The sequence below is a fragment of the Anser cygnoides genome, chromosome 3 (assembly GCF_040182565.1).
Source record: "Anser cygnoides isolate HZ-2024a breed goose chromosome 3, Taihu_goose_T2T_genome, whole genome shotgun sequence".
In the NCBI taxonomy this organism is placed as follows: domain Eukaryota; kingdom Metazoa; phylum Chordata; class Aves; order Anseriformes; family Anatidae; genus Anser; species Anser cygnoides.
The window spans coordinates 74,017,280-74,031,333 of NC_089875.1; the positions used below are offsets into that span (position 1 = coordinate 74,017,280).

Below are 14,054 nucleotides of genomic sequence, written 5' to 3' on the forward strand. Positions count from 1 at the left end.
AGGACTCGCCGGGCCCGATCCCCCCCCCCCCACCCCCCCCAGCGGCCTCTGCAGCCTGCGGGGAGCCCCCCAGGACCCCCAAGACCCTCCCCTTGGCCCAGGGGGAGGCAGAGGAGGCGAAGGCCGAGGCGGGTCAGCCTGACGGAGGGACAAGAAGGAGGCCTTGGGGCGGCGGGGGCAGGTACCTCCGCCGGTCCCCTCCCGGCTCGGCCTCAATTATTATTTATTATTATTATTATTATTATTTTTTTCCCTCCTCTCTGCAACACCGGGAGCCTGCCCGAGAGGAAATAAACGTCCGGTCCATCACTTGTCAGACATTAAATCGGATTGGGTATTTCCCCCCCCTTTGTCACTGACTCCATCCATATTGCCCACTCCGAAAGTCCCGTCGGGATTACCGCGACCGAGCCGCGCTGCGAGGCCGGCTGCTCATGCTTTAAATTCCCCAGTTATGAGGCGCACGGATTTAGGATTAAGGGAAATGTGACTTTTAAGTTCTTTGCTGCTTTCCCCGTCGCAGGGTTGTTTGGTGCCGCTGGAAACGGCGTGCGAAAAGCACTGCGGCGAAATCCTCCCCCGGCGGCGCGGAGCGAGCGGAGTTCGCAACTCTCTAAAGAAACGGTCACCCCCCCCCCAAAGGAGCCCCCAGAAAATCCGCCGGCTCGGGTCAGCTCCGTGGTGCCCCCCAAACCCCAAATTTCCCCCCGAGCCCCGAGAGGGAGCAGCCCGCGCCCCGCCGCCGCAGCCCCCTCCAGCCCCCGGGGGCCGCCGCTGCCGGGGGTCGGCTCCGCACCCCGCTTCGGGGGGCTCGGGGAGCCTTGGGGGGGGGGCTTGGGGGGCAGCCCCCGGCCCAGGCTCCTTCGGGGGAGCCGGGATCCTATATATTCGTTGCCGCTCCGAAGGGAAATACAAGATTTTTTTTTCTTTTTTTTTTTTCCCCCTATTTCGGGGGTGCGGATCCAAAGCACAGCCTGCCCCCCCCCCCCCAAATCCCTCCCCTCCGCCTCCCCTTCCACCCCCCCCGCCCCGGGCCAGGCTGCAAAGCCGTGCCCGGGGATGCTGCTCGGAGCCTCGGGCGCGTTATTACCCACTTGTTGATCCCGCCGGCTTGCTCATGCTCGAAGCCCCCGGGAGCCGCGAAGTCGGGGCGAAGTGTCGGGGCCCCCCTCGGGCGGGCAGGTGCCTCCCCTCGGGCTTCTCACTGCTGCGGGGGCCGGCACATCCTCGCCGCCGCCCGCCCGGCGATGTCCTCCTCCCGAGGAGCGAAAAAGAAGGGGGGAAATTTTTTTTTTTTTTAAAAAAAAAAAAAAAGGGAAAGAAACGAAATTGACCCAAAGTTGGAGCCCCCCCCCCCGCCGACAGATGCTCGCGGGACCCCGGCAGGGGTGCGGGGGGTGCGAGTGGGCTCTCCACCGCGCTCCTGGGAGGCAGAGCAGCGAGGACAACAATGAGGAGGAGGAGGAGAAGGTTAGGACGGGGAGCGGGGAGCCGCCGAGCGCCTCGGAGCAGCGAGCCGGGGAGATCAGAGCCGGGCGAAATAAGGCGAGGGGGGAAAAGGCGTCAGAGGAGGCTGTCTCTGCCTCCCCGAAAGTGAGCGGTCTGCAAAGGGAAAAGGTTTCCAGAAGTTCATCCGCGCCCCGGCTGACTTTGAGCTTTCGGAGCTCCGGGCTTCGGCCCCTCTAATAGCGGCGGAGGGGCTGTGACAGGCGGCGGGGAGGGGACGGCAGGGGGAGGGCAGGGGACGCCCCTCGCCCACCGAGCTTCCCTCTCGCTTTCCCCCCCAAAATCCTGGCGGCGCCTGACGTCACCGAGCGGCGGCGCGGGGGAGGGGGGCAGGGAGGGGGGTTAAATGCTAATGATGTTAATGAACCTCCGAGCGGCTCCCCCCTCCAAAAAATAAAAAAAAAATAAAAATAAAAAAAAAAAATAAATGAAACCACCCGGCGGCTGCCGAGGCCATTCAGCCTCCTCGCTCTCCCTGGGCCCCCACTGCCAGAAAATGCGACCCTCCCCTAAAAAAAAAAAAAAAGAAAAAAGAAAAAACATAAACGAAGGGAAAGGAAAAAAAAAAATGAGACAAAAGAAAAAGAGCAAGGAGGGATAAAGATCCCGTTTCTTCTACGTTTCCCCGCGGCGAGGTGCCTGCGGTTCGCCCTTGTCCTCGCCGCGGGGCTCCGCGGGAGCATCCCGCAGGCTGCGCCCCGCTCGTTGCGGCGGGGAGCAAGGCGGGAGGGCTTTTTTTTCCGCCCCCCCCCCAGGGGACAGCTTTGCCCTGCCCCAGCTTGGGAAATCCCTGCACGTCCCGAAGTGCCCGGAGCCGAAGTCGCGGCGTCTGCCTTTGCGGAGCTGGGCAGGAGGAAGAGGAGGGCCTGGCCCCGCAGCGCTGGGGTGCCCGAGCCTTCCTCCCCCGAGCCGTGCCCGGCCTTTTGCTTTAATTTTTCGCCCTCACCTTCCTCCCTGCTGCATCCCTCCCGCGGCTGCACCGTGCCCCAAGGGAAGGAGGCCAGGAGTCGTCCCTAGGGAGCCCTGTTCCAGCGTCCCCGGGGAGTTGCTCCAGGAGGCCCCAGAAAGCAAAGAAACGGGAGGAAAGGGAGATGCAGGCGGATTTTCACTCCTCCAGGAGGCAGGGAAAGGGTCACCTTCTTGGGCGACGGCCAAAGCTCCAGGGGAGGAGAGGACGGGGCCACATTAGCAGGGCCCGGAGGCCAAAGCCGGGTTAATTGGCAGCAGGGCCCAAAACCCGGCCCTGGGCACCCCCTGCACGAGCTGCTCCAAAGGTGAAAAAGAAGAGGTCAAACTATCTGCCTCTCGGCCAGAGCTCCTCTAACATGCCCAGAGAAGAGCTCTCCCAGCCCCAGCTCTTCACGGTCAAAACTGTTTCCATGGGCATTCGTTGGAGATGTAGCCCAACTGCAGCGAGGCAGGGAATTATATTTAGCATTCAGTAATTACCATTTTTGCCATTATTACCACTTAGCATTTACCGTCGTATTTAGCTTTTTGTTTATTAGGCAGCCCCACATAAACAGAGGATGCTAATACAGTAATGGAAGTTACTGCCTCCTCATAATGCCTCGGAAGTACAAATGGTTATCAGCCCTCTGCAGAGGTGGCACGCGCTTCCTTTCCACTAAACTTCCTTTTGGGGTGCTGGGGCTGTGGCTACCTGTATGTGGTGGTGACACTTCTCACTGCTGGGCCACAGCCTCAGGCATCTTTCCTTCTGTCGGCGTCTTAGCAGAAAGGAGATCTTGATGCGCGACCCATCCTTAAGTGCACTGCTTCTGTCTTTCCCTTGCTTGTGTTCTCTGTTCTTCGGATGTGGCACCAAAAAAGTCTTCAGTGAACAAAGGAATGGGAAGGGAAAGGGAGAGGAAAAGGGAGAGGGAAAGGGAGAGGGCAAAAGAAAGGGAAAGGAAGGGGAAAGGAAAAGGGGAAGGGGAAGGAAAGGGGAAGGGCAAGGGCAAGGGCAAGGGGAAAGGAGAGGGGAAAAAGAAGAGAAGAGAGAGAGAAGAGAAAGAGAAGAGAAGGAGAGAGAAGAGAAGAGAAGAGAAGAGAAGAGAAGAGAAGAGAAGAAGAGAAGAGAAGAGAAGAGAAGAGAAGAGAAGAGAAGAGAAGAGAAGAGAAGAGAAGAGAAGAGAAGAGAAGAGAGAGAAGAGAAGAGAAGAGAAGAGAAGAGAAGAGAAGGAGAAGAGAAGAGAAGAGAAGAGAAGAGAAGAGAAGAGAAGAGAAGAGAAGAGAAGAGAAGAGAAGAGAAGAGAAGAGAAGAGAAGAGAAGAGAAGAGAAGAGAAGAGAAGAGAAGAGAAGAAGGGGAAAAGCTTAAGCTGCCATAGGTGTATTAATGTAGCAGAGGAGTACACAGATCCGCTGTTTTCATGTGTTTCTCTCCATGGGAAACAGTTGGGTAAGATCAGGCAAACCCGACATACCTTTTTTTCTTCAAAGGGTGTTGAGGCAGGAAAAGAGAACTATTTTCTCCTGGGAGGAGGAACCATTTTTCCTTTGGGGTGCATGAGGAACTGCCCCCAATCCCCTCCCCTGCTATAAATGTCAGGAAGACCAGGAAGCCCCAGGGGTGTTCTAGCCCAACCTGGGCACCGCAGCGATTGCAACAGCACGCTCATGGCAAATAGCCATTCAATTCCATTCTTCTGGATTTGTGAGTCTGCTCTGAAGCCCGGGGCTCCCTCCCTTCTTTTTAGGTCAGCCCCTATTTCTGTGGCACCACCACAAACCCATTTCCATACCCACGAACAGGCAGATGGCCAGGCAGCAGCACCGCAAAGGCTGCTACAGCAGAGGCCGCTCGGGGCGTTTGGATGTGCTGCCGCGCGTGTGTTTCGCTACCTGAGATGCATCCAGCCAGAGTGTGTTTGTCCATTTCCTCACCTGCTGAGGGCAGGTCTTTGGCTGTGAGCCCTTGGCTGCAAAACCTTATCTGCATGGTGGCCTGGTACTGACTGAGGTGGCTTTATGCAGCTGGGGTGGGGTTTATCCTACCTGAAGGACACCTGTAAGTGCCCAAGAAGCTGTCGCATGAGGCTCCCATTGCCATCCTTAAGGGAGATCCAGGGTGCAGCTCCCTCCCTTGCAGAGGTAGCTGCAGTGCTTCTGGAGCTGTCCTTTCCATGCCGTTGGTGGAAACGGCATTTCAGGATGATTATTTTGTCCTATCCGAAAGACTTTTGGACCTCACTAAAATAAACTCACCCTCAGCAAATGAATCTCCATGGGATGGCTGACCTAAAGCGCCCCAGGATGAAGTGAAAATCTGAGAAGCAGAAAGATGATCCAATGAACAGACCATCCCATAAACGCTCTCTCCCTCCTGGTGCGAGAGGGCTTTCCTCTTGTTTATATATGCTGTGGAAAGTGCAAACGTGTTCCTGCTGCAGCCGGGAGTGACTTGCCCCGAGCCAGCGGCACCCTGCACTCAGCCGCCGCTCACTGAGGAGTCCTGATGAATTCACCACAGCTACCTCTGGTAGATTTTTCACCTGAGTTGCTCTCAGCCCATCCTTGACCTGGATTTACCAATCCTGCAGAAAGTTAAAGAAGACCTGCATTCCTTGCAGTTGCTGGCAAAACTGGGGTGAGTTTCTCCCTTGTGTGTGCATGCTTGGTTAAAGAAGCCAATGACTGTGTTAATCAATGACCTTGTATATATATTTCCATGTGTGCAACTGATGGGCATGTATTTGCAAAGCTGCCTTGCACAGAACAGCAGGAAAAATTGCACCTTGGAAAGACAGTTGGAAAAGAGAATGTGTGTAAGTCATTGCACTTTTTCTCAGTACTTTTATTCAGGGGTGGAACAAGCCTGAGTTCACTTGCAGCAATGAAATGCCCCATTAATCACATATGCCTTTGAAAGGGATATGTCAGGCTTGGCTTATACGCCTACATTGGTACCTGATCCCATCTAGACAATGTGAGACAAGTGCTTAACAAAGCAGCTCTAGTTAGTAACTTGACTTATTTGTTAGTTTGCTAGTTAGATATAAATCAAAGTGTCGTAATAAGCCAATGATGTAGCAGCAGCTGCAATCTAATTTAGAGAGAAACAGCCTCATTTTAGTTTTACTGACAAGAACACAAAAGAAAATATCAATACTGAAGGCAGTAGAGACACAGCAGTAAAAAACTAGTTAAGGGTCGGAATATGAGGGCAAAAATATTATCTCAATGAAAGAAAACTTGAAATAAGATCAGGTCTATACTTTAATAGTTGCAAATTGTCAATGAAAGAACGCTGACTACAAGGAATAAATACATCTTGGAGCTATGCTGTGACATTTAAAAATCATTTTACCAATCTTTTAAATGAATATCTCTGGTTAAGTCCTAAATACTTGTGTGTGCATGTGTAGGAAAGGGTTGCCTCAGCTATGACCCTGATTGATAGCGCTTTGAGTGTAATCATTTTTATGGTAGATTGGCTTCCCAAATTTTGCTGTAGAAGCCTATTAACAAGCTGACCTTTGAGGCAATCACACAATATACTGTGTAATGGCAGCAAAGAACGTTCTTCAGAAGGGACATATTTCTACCTGGCAATATAATGGCTCGGCTCCATTGACTTCAATTTAGCTATGTCTCTTGATATTGGCTGGAGACCAGATCCGTGGCATCTATTTAGGGAAACAATTTTAGAACCAACAAAAATAAGTATTTCCAGATGCAGCATTGAGTCAGCGCATAGCGTTCAGTGCTGCTTGAATGTATTGAGTCAGTTGGTGCAGATAGATTTTAAGAAGAGATGACTAGTTTTATGACTATCGTTGACATTTATAGACATTCTTACTCTATCTTTTGCTTCATAAAATATAGGTCGCAGAATGTCTTTGCAGGTAGAGCAATTACTTGCGAGTCCAACCAGAGAAGAACACGGTATGTGTCACTCTGCAGCTAACTAGATGCATTATGAGGTTAGCTGGGGGTTTCTGCCACTTGAAATATCAGAAATTGTTGAGGACAGGATGGCAAACTTGATAAACAAGGGATTTAAGTCTGTGTAACAAAATCTAGCACTCTAAGCTCTTAGAAAAGAAGAAAGCAGAGCTCTGCCATGATCCCCTGCAAAATGATTTAACTCCTGCAGCTATTTCCACTTGTTCTACCTGAACAGAAAATGCAGTCAAATGAAAATACATAACTGAGAGACAGATTCTGCAGTCTTCCATCCTCTGTATGAAACACATAGTATTTCAATAGGCTTCAGCAGGATTGCTGGTGTGCAGATGATCTGCAAAACCTGGCATGAACAATGGGAGCTGCAGGCAGCCCATCTGAACTGGAGACTCCTGTCAGTCACCAGCTAAAATAAAATGCACTTCAACCTGCAGTGTATTTTGGTGGTTCACACTGCTTTCTGCAGTGTGGGGTAATCGCATACTACTGACACAGGGATCCCAAGCTCGAAGTGCTTTAAAAAAACTTCAGATATTTTCACTCACATCCCCATGTGATTCTGCCAGATGCGATTTTGCTGCAATTGTCACAAGAACATTGTGTCACCAGAAGCATCAGGGGATTCCAGGTGGCTGGATGTGAAAGAAGGTGTCTCTTCAGTGAGATGTGATCCAATAACTGCATGCCCCTCTTTTTCATGAGGAATGGCTCTTATAAAGAAATATACATCAGGGGAATGGGTGGTGGGAATTACAGGACAAAGCTTTTTCTTGTGGCTTAACTCTTTGTGCTACAGTGCAGAGCACAAAGTATTGGAGCATCTAAAATTCAGATGATGGGCAAGGGTGGCAATTCAGCATGGACCAGTGCTTGCAGAGTAATAACAATTAGTAGCATTCACATCAACTGCTTTTCGTAGTTACCCTGCTCTGTGGTAAAGCTGACAGTGGTAAGCAAAGCTGTGTAGCTCTGGCAGATGACTTGGTTACAAGCAGCAGAATTCCAGTGCTAAGATTATTTCTCAACAGCGCTTTTACTCCAATTTACAAGTGCAGAGACTATACTGTATATTAGATCATGACGTTCAGGAAACCCTGAGAGAGATCCAAGTACTGCAATTAGGTTGATAAATTGTTTTAAAATCCAGTGTATGGCTAATTAACCAATTTTGTGTTGTCAGGAGCATTTGTTTGATAATTATTGACATTTTCTATGTATTGTCCTTACAGCCGGTGTTGGCTGATGCTGCTCAAGTCCACCTAGTCCTTTTGCTGGCATGAGGCTGAAATGAATCAGTACCTGACAGATAAACAGAGGACCTGGGTTCTTTCTTCTGTTTACTTGTGTACTTGGTAAACACGCTGTAGCTCAGAACATTTTCAGCTATATCCAGTAACTGGATATGAGCAAGGTGAGATGTCACATGGGCTTCTGTCTCTCCTGGATTTTTCTGGAGAAAACTGTCTTTGAACATATTTGCAACTGTGCAGCTTGGCTTTGAGCACATCTCAGTATCTTGTGCCATTGCAAGGTGTGCCTGTCCTTACCTGGCCTTATAGTCTCTTAAGCCTCCCCTGCAGATGCGGAAGGTCCTAGGTCTTGCAACTTACTGCTGCAGCTGAGGACACTGCTGATCTGCAGCCGCCTGTTGAGCTTTGTCTTCTGTGCTGAAGGCCACCTAGAATGTGTGACAACGTTTCATTTTTAGCTCAGTGTCTTCTAGCTTCGCAGTAAGCCAATCTGCTTGGAACTGCCCCAACCTAACTGCAAACAACCCCTGCTTCTGGCTGGTTCGTAATTAGGTTGCAGCCTCTTGTACCCTTTTCCCATTCAAAGAGCAGGTGTAGGCAGGCTTAGGGGAACTGGGTGGTTATAAAGCAGGCTGATGACATTTTAGATGTCAGTTTGAACTTGGCCTTCATTTTCCTTGCATCTTTCAGGAAATGCCTCAGGAAAGCCATCAAATAAACACCAGTGGGCAGGGCAGTACTCACACAATGAGGTTCTTTGAGTAACGTAGATCAAATCCATTTAAGATACAGCGAGACAAAGTAGTCTGACAGAAGAGCTGGACTGCCTGTCACCCAGCAATGGAGTTTCCCGAGCTCACTGCAAAGTTTTAGGGCTGTATAGCTGCCTTGCATCTATTTCTCATGCCACTCCTTCTACTCAGATAACCACAACAGACCTACTTCCATGAACCGGGTTTCTTCAGCTGTGTTTGGGAACCCAGGATTGCCTGAATACCAGAAAATGAACACCATAGGCACAGCAGAACTATTCATTCCCTGAAAATTTGTCTTCTTTGATGCCTCTGGGGCAGGGCAGGCTATGCTTGGGGACTAGGTGATGGGATAGTTCTAGTGTAAAGAAGACAACATATGTGTCGAGCTAAATAACCTCTTCCAGGCTTTCCTAGGGCAGGGCTCAAGTTTTCAGCTCCATGGAGCTCACAGAAAACTTCTAGTCAACCCAGAGGGTGAACAGGATGGGAGGTGGAGTCAGAGACGTGGCATATTTTTCCACTTTCGCCAGATTTGTGCTGTAAAGAGGTGCTAATCTGTCAGCTGGGGCCTTCCCCGGTGCTGCCCCCAGTGTGAGAGCAGGGCCGTCTCCTTGCTGCTGGGAGAGGCTGTGTATGGGTCTACTGGAGCCTAGGCTGGGGGGAGAGCTTGCTGTGCCCCCAGCGAGGTCTCATTAGACCCTCAGTTCATGCAAGCAGTCCCTGAAGCCCACAGAGGGGTCTGCCCTTAAGGAGCACTGCAGCACTTGTGTGGTGGCAGGAAATACCCGAGGGTTTGTTTCACCTTTTTCTGCCTGAGATACGGGCCCCAAGGCCCTGTATGTGGGAAACGCTGCACTTCTTGCAAAAAGCCACTTGTGTTGGTGTGAATGTAGGTTTTGGTGGCAGGGTGGTGAGGAACCCGGCCTGGTCTGCCAGTGGCGCGCCCGAGGCTGGGAAACCCTTTGCAGCCCGGCACGGTGCTGTGTAGCAGGCATGACAAAGCCATGTAAAAGAAGCTCCCTGAAAGGCTTTCAGAAGTCAGAGCAGCCATACAGCAGCCTGGGAGCTTGTTAGCTCCCTCGCTACATCGGCCTTGCCATGAGCGAGAGCCTCCGTCAGCGCCACCTCACCCTGCTGCACCTCAGGCCCCGCGCCTGCTCCACCTGCTCAGGACAGACCCCCAGACAGACAGACAGACGGACAAGGATGCACTTGCTCTTCCCCCCACACTTCTTTTTCTCCCCTTTTCCTTCCATGGCTTTTTGCTTTTAAAGGTTGCTGCTGACAAATCTATCTATTTGGGGCAAATTGTCAGTGAGAAACTTCCGCTCGAACTCTTTGGGACAAAACTGCCTCTTTGAAAGGGTAAATCCCGTTGCATGAAGGTCTGAACAATGGCCAAATGTGTTGCTGCTACTGCTGCCGCTGCTGCTGAGGCCGGGGCTGTGACAAAGAGCGGATTAATTGGTGCCGCGGCTGACTGGTTCGAGATGGCTCCACTCAGCCCGCGCCGCGGGGAGCCCCATTGACTGGGCCCCGAGTCCCACTTTTCACAAACTCCAAACAAAAGTCAATTTCTTTTTTATAAGGCGAGGGAAGAAAAAAAAAATCAGTTCATGTTTGAGCTCGGGAAGTTGACTTGTTGGATTATAGGGCGTCATGCTCTCTCTGTCTGTCTCTCCCATGCTTTAAAGTTGCTTCTCCCCCTACGAGAAGAGTGAGGGGAGAAAAATTGAAGCAGAAGGGAGCCATCCCCGTCAGCATGAATGTGAGCATGGGCTCCAGGGATCAGAAGTTACCCAGCAGCCTGGACTATGCCTGAACTCTTCTCTGGTGGAGATAAACTTCTCCAGGTTGTTGTCAAAGGTGGCTGCAGCACTTTCAGTCCCTAGGTAGACGGTGCCGTCGGGGAACGAGACCGCGCTGGTGTGATTGAAGTCAACGTATCCATACGGGGCATCGTGATGGCAAGGTCTCCTCCCCTGTTCTAACAATGATGGTGTACTCATGGGAAAGTGGGCAACACAACTAGATGCCTTGTGTCCGCCTTGCTTGGCCTTGGACTTGCCCCGACTCAAAGCAGGTCCCTCTGGGGAAAGCAGAATGTGGCTCCGCAGGGCTGCATCCCGTGCGCTCATAAAAACTACTGCATATATACGAGCGATCAGAGACTGAGAGAGACAAAAACAACAAAAACAAACCCAGGGGATTACTCTTGTTCATGCAGATGTTAATAGCCATTACCAAGTTGGCACGGTTTCTGCGGCTGAGGTTGCGCTGGAACATTTTAGGAAGTTAATCCCTGTAATTGCTTTGATAATCTTGTGGTATTTGCGATATCACTTAATCAATATTTAGCTCTTCTTTTGGAAAGAAGTGATCCCCAAATACAAGAAAGAGGCTATTATCAGATGTAACTGCTGACCCTCTCCTCCTGGCGGTGGTATAGTATCAGATCTCCTAATTACCTGCAATTTATTTGCATATATTTTGTCCTTGCAAGGGGACATCTTACACTGGGTTCTATTTCTCCCTTGTCTGCAGAGCGGAGCCTTTGATCTGACGCTCACTAATTGCTCTGACACACTGCGGAAGGAGTAGTGCATCTAAGAGTTAAAGTTAATTTCCCCTTATTTATTTAAAAATACTTTTTTGCAACTTATTCTAACTTTAGCAGGAAACACAGTGTGTTTTACCATCCACAGCTTTGCTGCAGACTGCATGGTAGACAAACAGAGCATGAAACTAGGGTAGCAGGGCACAGAGTGCAGCAGTTTTAATTTCCCAGTTTGATTTGAAGTTCATGCTAATTCTCCTGTGTTATGTCTCCGTGTGCTATGAGCATGAACCTCTGATTTTTTGAGTCCCATATAAACTGATTATAGGTTTTATTCCACACACTTTCCAAGTGTAACTAACTTTATAGAAATGGGTACAGTGAAAGCCAAAAAGTAGGAACATTTGCTCGTGTTATCCATGCAACTCTGCAAGTATAGTCTAATGTGAAAAGAGCCTCTGGCTTCATTGCTGAGCTATAGGATTTAAAACAAACAAGCAAACAAACAAAACCAAAAAGAAACAGCAACAACAAAAAACAAATCTTGAACCTTTGACTGTGACCTTCACCGTGCCACAGCATTTACTTTTATTCTCCACTATGTTCTAACTTACCACTGGAAATCCTCTATTTTCCCAGCCTGATTCTCTTTCTGTCTGTATATATAGTTCAGAATTAATATATCTCTAATTTTATCAGTAAACAGGGAGAACCATGAAATCAACAGATCTGTAGAAAGGTCAAATTACTGGTTTCATTATCTTCCTTTTTTTCCTCCTCACAGGAAACTGTGTTTCTCAAGTAAACTATGAAGATATGAAAGGTGAAATCTCACATTTTGCAGCATCTGGCATTGATGACTATAGGCAGCAGAGAGATCCTGTGCTGGGATTTTCCTTACTGTTGGGTTCTGTCTTAAAATCTTCATGGCTTCCTAAGAGGAGCTTCATTAGTGTGCAGAAGACAATACAAAGAATTATCCTTTTCATTGTGCCCCTATTCTTACGGTTCTGGCTGTCAGCTACCAACCTAACCTAAAACTAAAGATGGCAATTTTCAGCAGAGCAGCTGAGCTGGGGAGAAATCCAAGGGAAGGAATGGTCTGATATGTCAAAGGTGTTGGAAAAATCAAAGGGTAAGAGGCTGGAGAAGAGGTGGTTAGAATTGACTAGAAGGACATCATTAGTGATTTTGGAGAGAGCAATTCCTGCAGCGTGAAGTGGCTGAAAACCAGACTGCTGAGTGTCAGAGAGGTGAGTTCAAGAGAATGGGAGTGAACTAGTCATTTGAAAGGATAAGAGGTAAAGGAGATGAGAAAGGCATAATGGTATGTAGGGGAGGGCTGTTTTTGCAGGGACTTCAGAGGCTTATTTGAAAACAGAGGAAGAGGGGGTCCATAGAAAGAGTGTGCTGGTGAGTCTGGAGGAGAAAAGTGCTAAGCAAAGAATGAGTAGGGATGGGAGGAGGCTGAAGGCACACTGGCAGGGAGCGCGTGAAGAAAAAATTATTTTTTTCCAAGGGTAAATGAAAAGATGCGGAGGGTGAACACAAGGGTCCAAAGACGTTCACCAGAGCCTGTGCAAGGATAAAATGAAGCAGTGTGGATGCTGGCAGAGCTAGTGGTTAGTGGGTGTGGGAGAGCAAGGGAAGCTGAGAGGAGAGCTGTGGGTACCTATAATCAGGCTGATGGGCAAAGCGAGGACAAAACAAGACAGAGAAATCAGAGCAGCAGCCAAAAGGTAACTGGAAAGTGTGCAAGGTTTAAAAGGCAGAAACAGCCACGCAGAGAGGTCAGTGACCACCTTTTGAGCTGGCAGCTGATGCCTGAAGCTCTGAAACTAGGACTCAAGCTGCAAGAGCAACGAGAAAAACCCAATCAGCAAAAATGAGAAGGAAGAGGAAGGGTTCCCAGGAACACATCATAGGGCAGCAGCTAAAGAAAAAGAGAAGAAAGAGACTGGCACCACAGTTGGTGGACATAATAGAGTTCACAGCGAGGCAAAGAGAACTGGGGAGATGGCAATGCTATTATGTACTGAGGATTTTGACACGTTAATCTAGTTTCAGGTGTGGCCATAAGGGCTTCCAAAACCAATTGTCCTGCCTCAGCTGGTGTAATCAGGAAATATAAAGGAGACACTTCAAATAATACAACAGCGGTGTTGTTCTCCTCATCTTTCCCCAGGCAGAAGGAGACTATATTGCAGCTAGTAAACTATATGTTCTGACTGGTGTCTGGTGTAAATTGCCCCAGTTCAAAAAACAGAGATGGTTTTTGATGTCCAGAGAAATATCAGCAATGAACCATTTAAGAGCTTTAAATCTGAGGTCCTGGTACACTTGTGTCCCTGGAAGAGCTTATGCAGTGTCCCATGGAAACACATTTCCCTTGCTCCTAACTGTGAAAGGCATAGGTATAGGTATAGCCTTGCCACTGCAGGATAATGAGGAGCCAGGGATGAGCTGCTCTGCAGGGAACATTGGTGTGCTGACTTGAGAGCAGGGACAAGAGCATCTGAGCAGGTTTAACACTCAGTATTGCTTTACTTTTGGTGGTGGTAGTGTCTAATGGATTGATTTTTGCCTTCTTTCCCTCTGAGCTGAGTAGCACTGCTGAACCCTCTCTGTAGCCAGGGAAGAAGCTAGGGCTGATTTTTTTTAATTTATTTTTATTTTTTTTTGTCCATGTAAGAGACTTGGGAATCCTCAGGACTTCTCAGATATCAGGATTTGATCTTGGACAGAAAGACCTACCTCCTGAGCCTGTGTTAGTTGCTCCCTAGAGACTACCTAGAGAGTCCAGTATTCAGCAAAAGGCTCTCCTGTTAAGGTTGAGCAAAGCACTTTGCTTTTGCTCTTGGCTTTCCCTTTGATGCCTAAGATCAACATACAGGTGCCTATATGAATCTGTAGGCACTAAAAGTACCTGATTTTGGTGATAAAGCCTTTGTTCTCCCTACATCTCTGATATTGCACAGTGCCGAGCTGCTCAGTCACCCTTACTTTGTTTAAGACTTCTTTGTGGGTCTTAGCCCAGCTCATCTACAAACATCTGGCAGTGTAAAGGGGCCTGAAGA

The 14,054-nt window shown here is 49.2% G+C and overlaps 1 protein-coding gene across 1 annotated transcript in view; it reads right to left on the reverse strand.

Moving 5' to 3' along the window:
• Positions 1-2,005, reverse strand: part of NR2E1 (nuclear receptor subfamily 2 group E member 1) — a 15,879-nt gene extending 13,874 nt beyond the window's left edge. The window contains exon 1 of the mRNA XM_066994437.1: positions 1,095-2,005. Within this exon, the coding sequence (XP_066850538.1) occupies positions 1,095-1,119 (25 nt within the window). The 5' untranslated portion in view covers positions 1,120-2,005. The remainder of the gene's footprint in view (positions 1-1,094) is intronic.
• Between the last annotated feature and the right edge of the window lie 12,049 nt (positions 2,006-14,054).